Source organism: Poecilia reticulata, chromosome 15 (assembly GCF_904066995.2).
Source record: "Poecilia reticulata chromosome 15, P_reticulata-male-v2, whole genome shotgun sequence".
NCBI classification, from domain to species: domain Eukaryota; kingdom Metazoa; phylum Chordata; class Actinopteri; order Cyprinodontiformes; family Poeciliidae; genus Poecilia; species Poecilia reticulata.
This window is the reverse complement of record NC_088844.1, coordinates 1,100,212-1,119,624: the sequence shown is the minus strand read 5'-3', so window position 1 is coordinate 1,119,624 and position 19,413 is coordinate 1,100,212. Positions and strand designations below refer to the sequence as shown.

Below are 19,413 nucleotides of genomic sequence, written 5' to 3'. Positions count from 1 at the left end.
AGACTCAATGACCTTTGAGGAACATTATAGAAATAAGAGCCCGCTCTAGCACTTTTGATCTTAAATACTTTACATTTCCCTCATCTGTACTTCAGCAACGAACAGTTGTTACAGAGGCTTCTTTTAGGCAAAAAAATGTTTACAATGTGCTCTCAATTTGTTGAGCTCTGGAATTTATTGTCCTATTTAGCCATAATTTCTGTCAGTTTTGATAGATTATAGATAAGATAACTGATTTCTAGTTTTTCCTTTGGCATAATTTCCTAATCTTTTTTCAAAGAAGCTCTTTTTCCAGCTGTCACATACTAAAGTAAAGATATTGCCATGTTGCAACCAGACATGTCATTGACCCGACGAGGGTCCCCGTTGTCAATCAGTGTTGCTTCCTAAGTGGACAGTTTGATTTCACAGAAGTTTGATTTACTAGGAGTTATATTGTGTTGTTTAAGTGTTCCCTTTATTTTTTTGAGCACTGTATATATATATATATATATATATATATATATATATATATATATATATATATATATATTGGTTCCATAAAATAGAGGCAGTGGGAATGTCCCCCTCTTTGCCAGCACTTTTTTGTGATCAAATTGATTAAAATTTTATTCAAAAGCTGTCCCTTGTGCTCATGTTGGGTCAACATCCTTAGGGCCCCTGATGAAAGCACCGTCTCTAACTAACCCATAGCTTTTCTCCCTCTTCTCTCCCATTCTGTCCCTTATCTTTTGATCATGGAGCAGTAACATGCCTGAAGAACAAATAAGGTCTCAACACACACTCTCACTAATACTCAAAAAGAGAAGAAGCTGAGATGAGCTTTTGTTCTGAGCCAGCCTTTTTGCTCTCAAAGATGTTAAATGAGGACATTGATATATAAATTTGCATTTGTTTCATCCATAACCATTGCTCTAGCTAAAAACCTATAACTATGCGCCCCCAATTTGCAGAGCAACTTCAAGAGCTTCTGTTCTCCTGCATGTTTCACGCCAGGCTAGCGTGACTGTTCAATCGATTTGCCTTTGTGTACTCTTCACACATAAGTGGTCTAAACAGTGATCTATCTTCACTCGGATTGTGCAGTTTGTCAATTGGCAATTTAAAAAAGCAGTGCTCAGATTGTTCTTTAGCTGCGGCTCCTAATTTGCCGTTGTGTCGGTTGTGGAAGACTGCGCTGAGCAGGTACAGAGCTGCTGTGATTGTGGTTGATTAAAGCACTGACATTTTCTCCTCATTATGTCTGCTGCGAGAAGGAACTATACTCCCTGGTGGTGTTATAGGCTAAAGTTTCTCTTTCTTCACCTCTGTGGCATGTCTTGGATTTCTTCCTGCTGTGTAACCTTAAACTGTAACATACCGTGCTCCTTTGTGCTCCTTTATTCACCTTCTGCCACCTCTTACTTACAAAAAAGAGGTGGCAGTAACCCAGAATGTTACTCTCTCCTCCTGACAAACTGCTTTCTGTTCCTGTTCTGCTGTCAGGTCTTCCCCCAAGCCCCTTTGACCTGTGGGTTTCCCCTTTTACTCTTTTGGTGTCTTGATCTCCCTGTGAGCCCTGGTGAATTTTAGTCGGCACGTCTTTTACAGAGGGTGGGGAACCATGGAGCAGCTCTGCCACTTCAGCTCCAGGCAGGGGGGCTGCCCAGGGCAGAGTGTCCCAGGCAAAAGAGACTATTCTGGGCAGAGGGAGCCCCTCCACGGAGCTTCAGGATCCCAGTAGAAACAGGAGGGCTCATCCCAACTGGGCCATATTGGGTAAAGAAATGTGTCTTTGTGTCTGATCATGTATGATTGTTTTCACAGAGATGAAAAAAGACAGAATGTATAGACACATTGGAATGTCACGTCTCACAGGCAACGTCTTGCCGACAATTACTACCATTGGTTTTAGCTCTCAAGTTAACAACATAATGGGCTAAAGTATAAATATATGTGTGATATATAAAACGTAGTGCTTTGCTACTAATTGTCAACACTATGACAACTAGACAACAAGATCTAAGGGTGTCCAGTTTCACAGGACAGGAAAATGTTTTAATTTAAAAAGAAATAGGAAAGGAGAGTTAAGTAGGACAGTTATGCTAGCTTGACTTTTACAATCTTAGCTTGTAGATGTGCTGCAGAATTTGGCAACCTACACACCAACACTCTGAGAGATCATCAGCAGAGCAGGTGTTTAATTAGCTAATCAACCTCCGCTGTGTTCAGATGATCAGTTACTAATAATCGCAAAAGAAACATCCAGCCTGAAAACATAAAACTGTAACAGAGTGAATGTTCTGTTCAATGTGTGGGAAATGTTTGAGTATTGAATACTGATACAATACTGGTATTGTTGTCAGTTGCTATGGCAGGGAGTGTGTGTGTTACATAACCAGCACACAGAGAGAAATAAAATAAGAATATGAGTGATTTTGAGTTATTCAATGGTTTTCTTTGTTATTTTTGCCTTTGCTGTGGCGCACCCCACTAAATGAGTAATACCTACATCTCCAGGTTTCATTTAGCTAACAGAATTGTTCTACCGCGGTAATGCAGCTATGGATGACAATTAAAAGAATTGACTTTTTTGCCCTCTAGCGTTGTGCCCATGTGCAAAATTGTGGACATAAACAATATCATGCAACATCTAATATTTACCCTATCACATATGTCTACCGAGAAAAACTTTATATACTATTGTTTTATCAACCAGGTCTTATGCTACATTATAAAAACTTTCTAGTTGATGGTTTCCTTTGATATGCCGTCAAGTGTTTTTGTCTATAAAAGCACTATTTTCAGTGGATTTGTACTCCTGGTTCATATTACATTTTCAGTAGCAGGCCATGCTAATCAAGTCAAATGCATGCTAGCCAAGCTAGTGTTTTGAACGTAAACATTTTTGAAGTCATTTGAGTCAAACTCTGTAAGTCAAACTGTGGTCGTATCACCTTCAAGTACAGTAGATTTTCCTGAGCTCATTATCCTCGCTAAAAGTTTCACTGACAGTTGGAGTCTGTCCAGTTTGCCAAAAGAAAGAACAACCGTTTTGTTCATCAGCTGAATCTCCAACGCATTTGTGTTTCTCTGTTCAGCTATCCAAGAAGAGACAGGGATGGATGACGTGAGGGGGGAAATAAGTGTAGGAGGGAGAAAGAACCAGAGGGAATGCCTGGTTTTGATGGTCCCCGTGCGCCATTTTGGCTTATGAATTTCCATATTAGAGGGCAGTCACTCTGCGTGACCGCTACATTAATTTTATGGCCAAAAAACAGCTTATTGAAGGCAGCAATGGCAGGAGGAAAATCATTCATTTCACATCACAACCTGCTGAAAAGCCAACCTGTTATGTGTTTGAATGAATTTTACGTTATGATTCACTGCATTCCAGGCTCATAAACGTGTGCTCAAACACAACTCCTTGTGAATTTATTCACAGCAAGGACCAAAAAGGTATTCATCAGTCGAGGAAGCAAGACCTCAAATGAGAGCGTCAAATGACGCTCTCATTTGAGGTCTTGCTTCCTCGACTGATGTGTGGATGCGCATTTGCATTCATGCACAGCCAATCAGAAACAGAAATGCTCTCAATTTGGCAAATACTTTTAGCTGCAGGTCTCGCCGAAGGGATCAATGAGGCTGTGAGCTGGAATCACGATCATGGACATGTACGGACTAAATGCTGAAGGGCAGAACACATTTTTTTTAGCTTGATTTCACTTCTCCACTCACCTGTTTTAACCCTTGTATGTAGAAACGGGGTCCAACCGACCCCACGCACGTAAAACTTGTATCATTTGCCATAGTCCTCTACATTTGCCTCAGTCCTCGCACGCATAAGGGTTAATACTCATTCTTTTATTTAGAAGATATTTTTAAAAAATTTAAGAAATCATTTGCTGAAAAATGCATTGTGTGCCTTTTTCTTTTCTAAGAGGCTGATCTGGAATATTCTCAAAGCTAAAATATCAACTTTTTACTGACATCTTTAAAAGCTGTTGCTGAAATGATCTGTTTTCTTTGCTTTGTCCAGTCTCCTAATCTGATTTCTTGTGCCTTTAAAGTTTTGAAATAAGCTGTGTGACAGCTGCAGATGATTCATCTGTGTCATAAAAAGTATTCATAAATATATCACAATAATTCACTTGCAGTGACTAAGTGAGGATTCCCAACAGTTAGAAAGAAGCAGTAAAAATATATCTACACTTTTAAGTCTAACTGGACACTTGCACTTTTGAAGATTTAATACCACATTATCAGTCATAAGCATTCATATTCATTAAATTAGAATGTTACTGACCAAGACAAACATTATATAGACTAATCACATCCAGGCTGATATTCTCATGTTTTCTTTACTTCTGTTAATTGATGTTTTATTGCTCAACCTAATCAAAACAGATATTTAGGATGAGAATATTACATTTAACAATGAAAAGCATTTTGTTGAAGAAACATGGACTTAATGAAAAGTATGTTTAACACAGCAGAATAAACTTTGCCTGAAAGTTTGAACAAGCACACACTCCACAGCGGAGCTGGCTGGGAACTGGTGAATTTGGCAGTTTTTCTGTAACTTTACATTGTCTCTCTGCTAGTCGTACAGCTGCAGTACAGCGGCAATATGGTATGCAGTGAAGGTGGGAAGAGTGTGAGCGATGTGTACACAAGCTTTATTGACAGCGTTAAGACCTTCCTTCAGTTGTTTCTGAGAGGGAGAGGTGCATTTCTACAGATGGCAGTGGGACCACTGAGGAGCTTTATGTTCTGTCTCGTATTCTACTGTTAGGACATAGAAACAATTTTAACAAAAATGTAACCACTGAAGCTGTAAAGGTTCTTTTTATCTGATAAATGAGCCGCATAGAATCAAACAGCTATAAATCTGTCACGCATTACATCAAATCTTCAGCCAGTTATAAATAAAGTCAAACTACTTTTCTTTTAGAGTGTAATGGGCTCAGTACAAATTGACCCCATTAAAAATAGAATTGACATATTTAAACTTTAAACATGAAATGGTGTTAACTTTTTAAGGACACTGAAGTCCTCTCATGTCTATCCCAGGAGGGATGGGATAAAACACACTGCAAATTATATGGGAAATAGCTTAACATAAGAAAGAGAATAACCATAAAAACAAAATAAAATAAACACTACCAGTAATCGGCTGCCCTGAATTTTAAATTTCAGCATTATCTACAGAAAATCCCTTGTTGGTTAACATCCAGTCTTTGAAAGATTCTGGAGATCTATGGAAACATTCAGCTTCCAGAGCTTGGAAATTAGTTCAGGATTTTAATGGGGTCAATTTGTACTGAACCCATTAAACTCTAAAAGCAAAGTAGTTTGACTTTATTTAAACACTTAATCATAATCAAGGACACCTTAAAAATGTAAATATTGTCTGTCTGTTTGAAAGGAAAATATAAATCAATAGAGGGTGACTTAAGATTTTTTATCAGTACCGCACTAGTAAGTAAACCTAAATGTGTGGAAGTATGAAATCTGTGACGTAGTGAATGACAAACCTTCTCAGAGATGAGTCTATGCGGAGTTTGAGATTTACACTCTTTGGCTCTCAGCCCTGAATGTTAACTCTGTATTCTGTGTGTGTGTGTGTGCGTGTGTGTGTTTTGTGGCGGTGTGTTTGAGTGTGTTTACCCGCAGGGATGTCTGTGTCAGGATTAATTAAAAACTTGAATCCCAGCTCTGCAGCAGGAATTTGGATGCCTCCTAGGATTCAACTGTAAATATTGTTCCTCCAAAATTATCTTTGAAAGAATCTATTGTCCCAGGTAATAACCAAGTGTTTTTTGATGCTGCTGTGTTTCAGAAATAGAAGTGGTATAAAAGTTCATAGGAAGGAACTGTGTATCAAAATAAAAAAAAACAGGCGTAGCTGTAAAGACAGATTAAATTTCTATCAATGGTTAGAGAAATCTGATTTAGAAGAAGAAAAAATAACCCTTTGGGAGGTTTGTATGACCATAATTGAACAAATGACAAAATACATATGGATGGAAAAGCAACTATCTTGGAAAAAACTTAAAAGCAAGCAGCACTAGAGTGGTTTGTTTACATAAAGAATACATTAAACATGACTGTAGCTTCAGGAAGCCCAGCTGGGCATGTTGCCTAAGAGAAAGCAGCCTTTCTGCTATCAAACATCAAGGATTATCACAAAATAAAGACGTCAAAGTGTCTCTCATATCAAAATGATACCTGTCATTGGTTAGGATCAGAGCAAGAAACACTCCGCAGAAGACACTCTACCAACCCAGACTAAAAGAAAAGGACATTTCTCATGGCAGCTTGTGTGGTTTTGACATATATATTTTCTGTTTGTAAAGAACAGAAAATATATATGTCAAAACCACACAAACTGCCATGAGAAATGTCATTTTCTTTTATTCCCTCTAAGCAGTCTTTTTTCTTTTTCTGAAATCTGTGTTGTGGACAAAAGCTTCATGTCAGATTGAAAGTGCACGTGTAGGAAAGCAGCTTCAATGTTTCTGGCAGGTCAAAAAGCCTTTTTTCCCCCTTTTTCTTCTTTCGCTCAGAAAAGTCGCACCTTTTCACTGAAACAATATGAAATGGGTTCTTTGTGCAAGAAGCCATGCTGGGCAAAGACGCTAAGTTCTGGAGTTGCCTGGCAGGTAATTGTTTTTGATAACAGCCAGGATGAAAGGTGAAGACCGGGAAAAACGTGTGTGTTTCGTTCATGACAGTCACGTAGGATCAGTCATGATGGCATTTTCTTCCTGCACACTCATAGTATGAACTATGGTTTTAAATTTAACTAGTCATTAGTTACCAAGTGGGGCTGCACAGTGGCGCTGTTGGTAGAGCTGTTGCCTTGCAGCAAGAAGGTTCTGGGTTCGATTCCTGGCCTCGGTCTTTCTGCATGGAGTTTGCATGTTCTCCCTGTGCATGCGTGGGTTTTCTCCGGGTACTCTGGTTTCCTCCCACAGTCCAAAAACATGACTGTCAGGTTAATTGGTCTGTCTAAATTGCCCCTAGGAGTGAGTGTGTGTGTGTGTGTGCATGGTTGTTTGTCCTGTGTGTCTCTGTGTTGCCCTGCGACAGACTGGCAACCTGTCCAGGGTGTACCCTGCCTCTCGCCCGGAACGTGAGCTGGAGATGGGCACCAGCAACCCTCCCGACCCCACCAAGGGACAAGGGTGTCAAGAAAATGGATGGATGGATGGATAGTTACCAAGTGATCTCTGGACACTTCAGGCAAGAGTCTTCCAGTACCTGTATATACTAATTACTGTAGTCCATCAGGTCCCTGTAATACTACTAAATATTAGAGGTGTGCCGATCGATCGGCCACCAATCATAATCTGCCGATTTCCGTGAAAAAGTGTATGATCGGTGATCGCCGATCACGGTCTCTTGTTGCCGATCACACAAACCGATCACCTGTATCTCATTTCTCAGCCTGCCTGTGCAGCTGGTCTCCTCTTTCCTTCACACTGCGCAAGCGCGCAGCAACAAATCCTAAGCAATGTGGAACTATAACGCACTGAGTGAATGGGGAAGTTTGCGTGTTGCGGCGGAAAATTGAAGCACGTCAAAATGCATCAACACGACGAATCTAATATGGCATAAGAATGACATACTTGACGGAGTTTGGCTACATCGAGGCTCACTGCAGTCAAAAAGACATATGGAGGATCAGATAGCAGGTAAAGCAGGCCACAGCTACAAACACTCACCCGGGCGGCCAGACAGCTAAACAAATAACCCGCAAAATTATTTAAGTCTTTGAGCTGCGGTGTAAAACGCTGGTTCTACTCTCGCTGTTGAACCGCTGCTACGCGCTCAACAGCGCGTAGCAGCTGGAGCAGAAGCGACGGAGCGCCGCTTCTGCTCCACCTGGTAGTGACTCTCACACCGAACCTCTGCTTAAAGCTGCAGCATCTAACTTAAAATACATTTTACATACGTATTAAAACTTTCGCTGTCCTAACATGAGACAGATAATCTCTGAAAAAATAATCGATCTCTTCCCTGTTCTGCATCATTACTCTGCTCAGTCAGAGACATCCACTCAGATCTAGCAGTAATCAGCTAGATCTAGCAGTAATCATGCTATCAGGAAGGTTTCATTCAGTAACTCAGGATTGTTTATTGTAATGGATCCTGCATTTGCCTTTGAATGTTAAGTTTTATACTTGAATTTCTTTAGCAATGTTGAGAGGTTTTATTTTGACTTTTTGCATTATTTAGCCGCTTCAGAGGCTTCATATGTTTTCAGACTGTTAAAAATAGTATTATCAATGGCAGAACAATTTGCACAATGCCTGTTTTGTTTTTTTCTTGGAAAAAAGCTATTTAAAAGCTTTTATCTAAATTAAGGTGAAATCATGGTTCCTTTTTCCACATAATGTAACCGTAGTGCTTATGATTAAAAACATAATACTTATGTGATTGGTATAGGTGATCGGTATTGGTGACCGGCCCAGAAACCTTGCTTTGATTTCATTAACTTTTGTAAAGTATAATTGTGAAAGGACAAGGCCTAATCTTTAATGGCCTGATGGGAACTAGCAAAGTAGAGAAGCTTTAATGACTTTCTCTTCCACGGGGGACAGACGGTCGTTTTCTTGTGGCGTCTTCAGTTTAAAGTTTGACCATTTGCCATTTATCTTTTGGATAAGCCATGATCGTAAACTGAGTGAGCATCAAATCTCCTGAGCCAAATGAGTCAGAACTGCAGGAAAGAAAAGCTTATTTTACATCAGCATTCCTGAAAAGAAAAAAAATTATGAAAGGCCACAAAAGGAATCTTTTGAGATTTTTTTGTATCAGAAACTTCTTATGAAATGTATATAAAAAATAAATGTCTGCTTTCTTAGAAAGGTCATTAAGCATAATAACAACATCACTGAAATGGTCAATTTCAATCTTAGTGGGAAGTGTGCAGCATTAGTCAAGAGCAATGAGTCATGATGTTCAGAAATCATGGGACCTTTTTTTGATGTGGCAAATGCATAATTCATGAAAGTGATGCATCTGTTTCTGCTGATAGAAGAGGGCACTTCAAACCATCTGAAAAGGTCCAAAGGAATTACTTTATTTTAATGAGGTATTGTCATGGATTTGGTAATTCCCTTTTTTCATGATCATGCGCACATCCATACACACAGAAGAAATTCAAAGTTCACATCAAAAATGTGTAATCTGTCCAGAAGATGACTCTTATTCCTCACATTGAAGTGATTCATTGGGAGTCCAGGATTTTCTTCGTTATACGGCCTGGTTTGTGGGTGTTTGACATAGAATGTGATTAAAAGCCTAAATTAAAAATAAATGCAAAAATGACTGAATCCAGATGCACCGATAACGAGTGTGTCATATTTTTTCTCGAGGGCTTGTAAACCTTTGTGCTGATAACAAAATTAGCCATTTCCAGTTATTCTGATTACGGAAGAAAAACTGGAATATAACAAAAAAGATTGTTAAAAAGCATTGAAGCTGTTTATTCCAAGCATTTTTGGACATACTTTACGAAGGACCAGGTGTTCTCGAGGCAGACGTAAAGCGGACTTTTGCTCAAAGGTTCATTTTTACAACAGCGTACACATTCTTGATGTTGCACAGTAAAGTGCTCAGTGGAAAACAAATTTGACATCAATGTGTTTTGTACATGACACCGAGCTGATAAGGTTAAGAGTTGGTTCTATCTTCTGGTCGAAATGGATTAAAACTTTGAACAGCGTGGCAATAAATGGCATTTTTGTGTGGATGAAAGGCCAAAACGCGTAAAAATGTATTAGTTTTCCCTGATATCTGGCTAGGCCTCAGTTTCAAAATGTATTTTCTATATACTAAAAATTATGTTTGGCTCCTCTCAACACTCACAACCGCCTTTATAATTTAGACAAGCACAACAGCACAGGTCAGTGAGTGTGTTCTGAGCCTTGAAGGAAACGCTGCTGGACAACTAACCAGAGAGGAGTCAGACACACGCAAATACCCCCACAGGTTACTGGCACCGAGCTGCAAAAACACCTCACAAAATGCCACGACTGCTTTCAGACTCAGTCAGTGAAGCTCACATGTGTACATCGCACTCATGCGTGGTCAAAAAAAACATAAACTATGAAGAACATTATAGGAATTGGGGTTGGCATGATTGTACCACCCACGGGGAGAGCAATGTGTGTTTGCGTTTAGGTGACAGCCTCATTTATTCACTGTGTGAGGCCGACATGGTGCGAGTGGTTTTAAGGTCAAATAACGCACTAAACAGTGAATCCAGCCGACTGAGTGCGAGAACACTCCGGGCTGTTAGAGAGAATAACTTTCCGAGCGGAATAAGTTTGTCCAGCGACTGAATTTTATTTTTGGAAAAAAATTACTGATTTCTCTTGACAGCATGGCATGACATGAAAAATGGAATTGAAGAAGACAGGTGGAAGACGGCTAACTGAGACTCCTGCTGCTCCTGCCACGTCTCTTCTTGTGTCCGTGTCCATCATGCAGTGCCTCTGCTGTGGTCCCGCACAACTTGTACTTCATCCATTATTCACATCTTTGCATTGACTGAGAACGCGGCACTTATCACTGTCCAGCCAGAGGCAGGACGAGGTGAAAGGGATACAATATGCGGTTCGACCATAGGAAGAGGACGGCACAGCCCGAACGCACATCCTGCATGTGTGTACATTGACATTGATGCATGTAGCCAGCCTCTTTTTTTTTTTTTTTGGTTAGTTTTTTTGCAAGCTGCAGAGTGCCAGGTGTCCTGATGGGTGATTCACAATGCGCTGCTGTTGGGCATGTGGAGCTTATCCGTTAAAATCACTGATGACACACACATGAACACATTCCCACCAGAGGGCTGCCTCCGTGCCTTTTTCTGGGGCTGAGAAATGAGCGGGGGCATTTCCTTCCTGCTGACATCTGCATACAGGATCAGCAGAAAGCCGGTTGGAGATGGGATTCTGGTGGCTGCTCTGACGTGGCACCGCAGAGCTTTTCAGATTCCACATGCTACACACAAAGGACAAGCTGAAGGACTTGGCATGTGAAATTGACAAATACATGATTGATTTTGGTAGAAAGAGAAAGCGAAATCCTGAGTAGAATCATTTTAAAGTGTTTTTTTTATAAATTTTAAGTGTATGTAGTATCTTATTTTGACTTCATATTTTTTGTTTTTATGATGTTAAGAACATTGAACTGCCTTGTGGCTGAAATGTTATTACAATTGGATGGAAACATAGCTACTTTTGTCAATTTGAAAATTTTCACAGACAAAATACTGTCATTTGTGTGCTGATGCCAAAATTATTTGACCCTGCTCTATAAAACATTTTTATTTTGGGTCTTATGATGGTCTTATGGGACAACCCCCCGCTGTCCTACCGTGACATTTTCTGCAGTTCTCCTGAGTGTTGCGCTAAGACTGCAGGAGGGTGAATTACTTAGTTTGTGGAAAAACACACTAATAGCTTTTTTGCTTTGTGGAAGCATTGGTCGTTAACTTTTTTGCGATATTTTTAAGTTTTGGTCAAAATTCGCATGACAGTGGGATGGAAACACAGATACTATTGGGAATTTTAATGTCATCCCAGACAAAATAATGGCATTTGTATGCTGATGCCAGAATTACTGAATTAATTCGTTTGTGGAAAACATACTTATAGCTTCTTTGCTCGCTTCTGCAGCAGCCTACAGATTCAATTATCAGAATTCATGTTCCTGAATGTATGCCAGGAAATTCTGTTTCTATGGCCCAACTGCTGTACCTAATTGTCTGTCTCGGCACAAAATGAATCAATAAACTTTGTTTGGTTTTTTGCATGAATGTATAGCATGTAGAGTTGAGGTTAAGTAACAGGCATAACTAGTGAAAAAAGGGCAAAGGTGACAGGTAATACCAGTAGAAAATGAGAGTTTGTTGTATTAAATGACTCTATAGCTAACTATGATCTTTAGACCTTCTGCTTTGCTTTTTTTTACTATAACATTTAAATTCAGAGTGCTGTTCACTTTTAGCAGGATGTTGGGTGTTTATGTGAAAAAGGCAGTTTTTATAGTTCTTTAGCATGCTGATTTGAGTGTGTAGGTGTCTGCATGTCTTATTTGAGACGTTTTGCTGTCTGCAGAGCAGACTGTGTGGGTTTCTTCTTGAATTTGCACCTCTGCCAGCAATTCGCTTCAGAATCGCCCTACGGTGCATTTATGGGAAATCAAGTTATAGACTTCTAGTAAATTTAAGTTGGTTTTGCTGTGCGGCTTTGTGTTTTTGTGGAGGGCAGAGAGAGAGCAAGAGAGAGACACATTGTGTGTGTATTGGTGTATTAAAAAAAGGGGGGGGACAGACAGAGCGCAAGCCAGTGAGCGTAGGCTGTGTGCTTAAACTTTAGGAGATTTACATGCAAAGCACTGCTGCTCCGGCATCTTAACTTGGGGAAGTGAAGGTTGAAATGTACTCAGTGCAAATGCGCTTATGACTTTAAAAGAAACCAATTTCATTTACAAGTAGGGGAACTCGAAGTAATGTACACTGAAGCACACTCCATCTGAAGATGTTTGACTTGTTTTCTCTGACTAGAGATTTACTCAGTGGGAAAGCCGCACGATTTACGATAACTTAATTCATCTCCTGCCATTTAGCTGCTGACGGAATTACTTCCCAATGTGAATATAGGAAAAAAATAAAGCGTGAAGTCAATCTGAGATGACTATGCCTGTTTTTTTATTATTTTATATTTTGTTGGCTTGCATTGTAGCTATTTGGCTAGTCTGACTTCATTCCTTTGTTGTTTTGGTGTAATGAATGGAGGGATTCAGGGCTTCACAGTGAGCAAATGAATGTGAAAATATACATTAGTGCAAGGATTCTTTGGCTGGAGAATAATTTGCATTTGCATGACTTATCATTTTTCACTTTTCTCTCTTTCTAAAAACTGGATGACAGAAGTCTTTGGTCCGATGCTTTGGTCTCAGCTAGCCCTTTTTTTAATGACAGTTCTTTTTAAAGAGACTTCATAATTCACTTTATTTGTTGTTTCTGTGGTTTCGTTTGTTTTTTTTTTGTCCATTATTAACTTGGTGTCATAAGAGAACATGAAATATTGAACACCTCTACTGACTGTAATAACATAAATGTTTGTACTTTATACATTTAGAAATTGTGTTTTAAAAATATGTAGTTTTGAATTGAACATTTCATGGATACAGGATTGTTTCATTCCTTTTATTATTGATGTTTCCTGGAAATCTTAACACGTTCACATGGTAACACCACTCACCCCATCTCTTCTTCAGCTCCTTTCTTCTCTCCATCTCAAACCTGGTCTTTTTGGTTATTCCCTCTTTCCCTCCTCTAATCCCACTCTCCTTTGTGCCGTGTTATTATTGGGATTATGTGCTCAACATGCCGGTTATGCCAGGCTGGGTTGTGTTCTGCTCAGAGGCCTGAACTGTGTTTATACAAGTTAGGCAAGGTCTGAATTAATTTATATAACCATTAGGCTAAACACACGAATATGGTGAGGTCTTTTTAAATGACTAAACTGCTTAAGGAGAAATATGTTGCCTTGTGAATTCCATATGGGAAGGTTTCATTTCTGTTGAAATTTTCAGCTCAGTGAGACTTTGGGAAAATAAAAGCAGTTCATAAAGTTGACCAGAACACTTTCCGGGTGTATCTTTTGAGGTTTTTTTGTTGTTTTTTTTTGTGGTGTGTAAATCAGGAAGAGGAGAACAGATGTTGCTCGGTCAGACCCGTCTCGGCCTGGCTGCCGCTGTAGCTAATCTTATTGTCTCTGCAGAAGGTCGTGTAGCAGCGAGACATGGGCGAAGTTAATCACAATAAGCCAGCATGAACTCTCTCTGCAGCAATTATCGTTTGTGTCCTTATTTTACTCCTCATTTTTTTACTTGCCTGTTACACCCAAAACCATACTTTTAATCACAAGGACACCTCCGCTTTCTCCCTGCAGAAGCTTTGTGGTGTTGCTGGAGAAATCCAATTTGGACAGAAATGTTCGGTTTGTGCGTAATAGCTGGAGAAAAAGAAAACAGTTCCTCCATAACATATGTGTTAAGCCAGTGTGGTGAAATTGCACCAGCTGCTTGGTGAAAGGATTTAAGACACTGTTGCCTCATATGTGGATTTAGCAATGTTGATTAACTGAAATTTGTCCCCAGTAGAAGAACATATAAAATCATATTCAGTAAGTTAAAATATACATCCCACTGAGTCTAGTTTGTCTGATTAAAAGTACATTTTGTATGAAAAGTATTAGACATGCTTTTCATTAAGCCCACATTTCTGTTTTCATAAATATTTTTTTTATTGGTTTGATGTAATATTCTAATTGTAAATGTTGTGTTTTTATTAGTTGACATCAGAAAATTATCATGAAAATATCAGTCTTTGTCCATTTAATCTATACAACGGGTTTCCCTTGGTGATAGACTTACTGAAATAAATATGCTTTAATAATCTGATCTATTGAATAGGTCTGTACATTATTGGCCCATAGTATGGGTGTACATTATTAAAGGGGCAGTATGATATAAAAACAACTTTTTGAGCTTTACATCATGTTAAAATGTTATTGCCTCATCAAAAATATGCCTTGTTATAGAAAATGTCTGACGATCTCAAAATCTTTGAGTTTCTTCTAGAACATTTTTGACTTCAAACTTTCTATCAACAATTTCTGAGATTAATCTCAAAATGAATCTCAGAAATTAATTTTGAGATTAATTTCTGGAGGTGGAAATTTTTCTGCCTAAATTTCTTCCTTTTTAGAAAAAAAATGTCTACAATTTCCCTAATACTCCATTGTATTAGTATCATGCAAAAAATATATGTACATTTTACCTCATCAGTCAAATTGACAGACAACAAAAAAGTATATTTGGGTGCTCAGATATCAATTAAATTAACACAAGAGTGCAAGCGGAAATACAGATGCATCATTTCCCCGAGACGGGCTTCAGACAGGATGAGAACGTCACTGAGACTCCTTCACATGGGAGACAAAAGTAGACATGGCATATGGATGTTGCAGCAGCCAAATGAAGGATGTAATTTCACCCCGAGAAAGCAGAAAAAGACCCAGAGAGAGCAGCGGGCAGAAGAACAATCTGTCTGTCTGAGTGTGTCCTGTGTGACCTCTTGTCCAGCCGCCTGCTGCTCCAATTATCTGCCCTTTTTGATTGGTCTCACAGAGACGCGGCCAATTAGAGGAGCGCACTGCGGGGAAGCTTTGACAACATAAGTCACGGCCGTTTTACGAACACTTTTGTTAACATGCGCAACAGACAGCCTGAAGGGGTGAAATCAGAAATGTCATTGTTACAGATTTGCCCAGCATGCTTTGGGAACACATGAGGAAGAATGACAAAAAGTTATTAAGCATAAAAAAATTAAACATATGCAAAGTTATTTAAACACATTTCCTTTGTCTTTCGCAGGTTCCTGTGCTAAAAAACCTAATTGTTAAAAAAAAAGTGTACATGGTGCTTTAAATGAGGGAAGAAAATGAATAAAACGTGTAAGTGATGCAGATTGGCTTTATTGCTTTATAAGTGGAAGTAAAATGCTCGCTGAAGGCTATTTTCTGTTTAAACATTTCTTGGAAGTGTATTATTCCTAGATAAATGGCATTACATCAATGACTTTTTTCTGTTTAAATTTTTTTTCCCCTGAAACTAAAAGCATTTTTATTTTTATATTTGATTTCCATTAGTTGCCAGAAGGGATTATACTGAAGTGCTGGCTTACTTTGAGGAACCTTTTGAGGTTATTGATTGGATTCTTGGTTTCTCTTTGCCACACTATAAAATAATTAGTTGCTATATAGAGATGATTGAAAGAATATACAATTATTGTATTTTTATAGTACATGCAGCATCTATAAAAACCTCTTCATTTGTTTTATAAATCAATTGTGTTCAACAAAATGTGGCTTTTTTTTACCAAAAAATTTCCCCCCAAAAAATCACTAGTTTGATTTCTACAAAGTAATGACAACTATATGAACATGTTGAACAATAAATGATTGCTTATATGTCCCTCCGTTAGGTGACTGACTTAATTAAACAATGGTCCAGCCAAGTGGTGTCTATAGTCTCTCAGTGCTCATTTTAGATCTAAATGTCATTATTTTGTAGAAATTAGTACTCACGTTAACATTAAACATTATTTTTGTGTGTGTGTGCGTGTGTAAAGTTTTAATGCCAGAAAAAGGCAAATTTTGGTGATTATTATTGATTTGTAAAGGCAAGAAATGGGTAAAACATCTAAAAAGGTGACTCCTTTTTAAAAGCATTCTATAAAATGCCTATTTAGTTACTGATTTTTCTGAAGGTATGCGGTTGAGAGAAGAAGACTGATTTGACAATTGATCCCATAAAACAGGGCCGGTAATTACTTTTATGTGAATGCTTGTGGAGATATTGATAGTGAGAGGAGTCTGTTTGGGGAAATAAAGTTAAAAGCAACATTTTTTGCTTTCTTGCCTGCTTCTCACCGGCGGAATCTGTTTAGGCTCTGACACTTCGATCTAATCAACCGTTTGATTGACGGATGGAGGGAATCTGGTTTACGTCTGCGCGCAGAAAATTATGCGAATCTAGCGAAAACACCTTAAAGATAAATGGAAACATCATCCACTCTAATGTGGATGTGCAGACATATAAATGAGCGTATATTATTTCTCTATTTCAGAATTGTGTGCACACTCTTGATGTGTGCCCATTGGATAGCACTTATGTCTTTATGAATAAACCCCGCCCCAATCATTAATATTTTTAATGCTGTATTTCAAAAAATCTATTAAAAAAATAAATGCTGTATTAAAATACATTCATTTGCTATTGCTTATATGCAATGTGTTCTTATATGAGGAACATAAGAGGCACAGAAATTTTTTTTTTCTTTATTTCATTTTATTTTTTTTACTGTTTGCACACAAAATAAGACATAAATGCTTGTCCATTTCTGGACCGTCTGGCTGTGTTTTTTTGTACAAACATGATCCAACAGTATGTTGCATTCAGGACAGGCCCAACGTCTCTCCTGTAGCGTAGACCTGATGTTTCTCCTGTCGTGTAGACCTGACGTCTCTTCCTGTAATGTAGTCCTGATGTCACTGAGCTCCTGGATGGGGGAACATGGGGTCTTCCCTCATAGCTGCCATCCTCCCAGAATGCCACCTTCTCTGCTGCCAGTACTCTCTGCCTTCCTCCATCAGCTGTTAACACAGAACAGACAATCATTATGAGCTACAGGCATCTTTTAGTCATTATGAAGCTACAGTGAAATTGTTTGGCAACTTCCAGCTTAGTATGCACACATAAGACATTAAAACAAACAAAAACAAAAAAACACATTATATTAATGCATTCTTACAGAAAATAAAAACTTTCATGAAAAAGAGAAAACACTTGGAAACAATTGGAAAAAAAATTATTAAAAGCAGTTGGTAATAAATAGTAAAACATAATTCAACAAACTTTGAGGCAAATAATTTGCTTTGATGGATTTTAATAAATCACAGTACTTTAATCATTCAAGGAATTGTGACATCTCTAGATTAGTAATAAATCTTACCTGCTTTTTTCTTGAGCTGCATCTGGATGACTGGCAGTAGGTCCTGGATGCAGTTAGAAAACATTTTTTGTGCATTGTCAATACATAGCATCACTACATTATGTACATAAACAATATTGAAGCATAAAATATCAACATTCTAAAATAGTAGATACTCACACACAGTTGCATCTCTGTCCTCATCACGGACATCAGAACGTTCCTGAAGAGTCTGATTGACACAAATGTGACTCCCATTCTGTGGAGTGTCTGTGGAAAAAAATGTAAAATTAAAAAAATATTGTAGCAAATATATCGCTTTCTCAAAAATACATAAGTAAATAAGTTAAAATTATTCTCAACCAGCCATTGTACAGTCCGGAATCAATGCAGTGACTGTACATAATGCATGCCGGCTTCATGGCTCCGTCCTTATGTTCGTCCTCCGTCCACCATGTTGTCAATCTCTACTGCTTACCACACTCTGCCTTACTGCACTGCATTATAACAAAATAAAATAACCGGAAGATCAGTTTTTCTTACAAATTTGCGAGTGTTCACTATTCACTAAATGTGAAATCATAACTTACTGAATTTCACTTCGTCCTGGTGGAAAAAAATACATTCTAAAAAGTTTTTTTTTTTCAAAATTTACATGACAGTATGTTAGTTTTTATTATAATTGATTGCTAAAATTTTTTAAATGTATAGATGTTTATTTACTCAATTCTACTGTCTGTCTTTGAGCTTCTATAACTGAACAGTATCTACAGACGTCTCAAAATGTCTTAAACTGTTTGGCCCATTGCACTGCAACACCAACATGTATTTACATCCCCATTTGAAGGAGTACATGTTGGAATACACGCTTTTTTGAGCCAGTATTCCAGTATTTGTGATTAAATACTGAGAATGTTTAATCACAAAGTCCAGATTAGGAGACAATTTCAGAAGAGTCAACAAAAACTTAGTATGCCATGAACATCTGCCTGTAATACTGTAATGACCAACATTTTACATGTGCAAATGATTGGAACTTTGTCATGATGACACAACTGATGCTTTATGTAAAGCTCAGTGTTTTCACATTGGCAAAAACACTTCTCTTGGAAATGTGTACAGCGGTCTGCATTCCACCACACAATCTTGGATGAGCTTGACAGACATGCAATGTTGACAATATATCATCAGATTTACCCTGAAAATTGTACTTTGATATGCACACTTAAGTGTTAAGGTTACATCCCTAAGTTGAGCTAAGTGTGTTCAGTGCTGGATGGTGAATGTCACACTAAATTTGTTCCATTTGTGTGACTTTGTAACATTAGAACATTTTCAGCATTAATGCCTGTTTTATACTTAAATCTCATTATTTCTCAATAACACTGAGGGGTTTTGGCCAGGTCCTGGGTCTAGTAAACAGGTGAACAGAAAGTAAAATGGGTTCTACAACAGGAATGAGAGTCAAAAGGCCTGTGCTCAACAGCTCATTTGCATTTGCATGGCTCTCAGCAACTTCATTTAAATACGAAAACCTCTGCTAGGCACGGGGGGGGGGGTGACAGGGGAACACGAACACAGCGTTTTTGACCATTCTTGGCAGTACTCTACAATTTTCCACTCTGACAAAAACCTCTTGCCGATAGCCCTCAATCTCCACGCGCACGACAGAACTAGGTTTCAATAACTGTCGAAAATCCCACTTTTCATCCAGTGAAACTTTTGACCCTTAGGTGTTTTTGTGGTCTTTCCTTTAAGTTACTTTGTTAAAACCCAGGTCACAATTTAGACAAGTTTATAGGCGTCTACAATATGTTAGTAACATATTAACATAATAAATGAAAACAATAGGAAAA

General features: G+C 38.4%; 1 protein-coding gene across 4 annotated transcripts in view; it reads left to right on the top strand.

Annotated features, from left to right (window-relative positions):
* The window catches only part of LOC103476613 (GDNF family receptor alpha-1-like), a 150,140-nt gene that overhangs the window by 34,960 nt on the left and 95,767 nt on the right, over positions 1 to 19,413 (top strand). For 2 of the 4 annotated variants that reach the window (XM_008429088.3, XM_008429087.3), the window contains exon 4: positions 1,591 to 1,758. The exons of the other annotated variants lie outside the window; for them this stretch is intronic. In XM_008429088.3, coding sequence (XP_008427310.2) covers positions 1,591 to 1,758 — 168 coding nt within the window. The remainder of the gene's footprint in view (positions 1 to 1,590; positions 1,759 to 19,413) is intronic. 4 annotated transcript variants of the gene reach the window in all.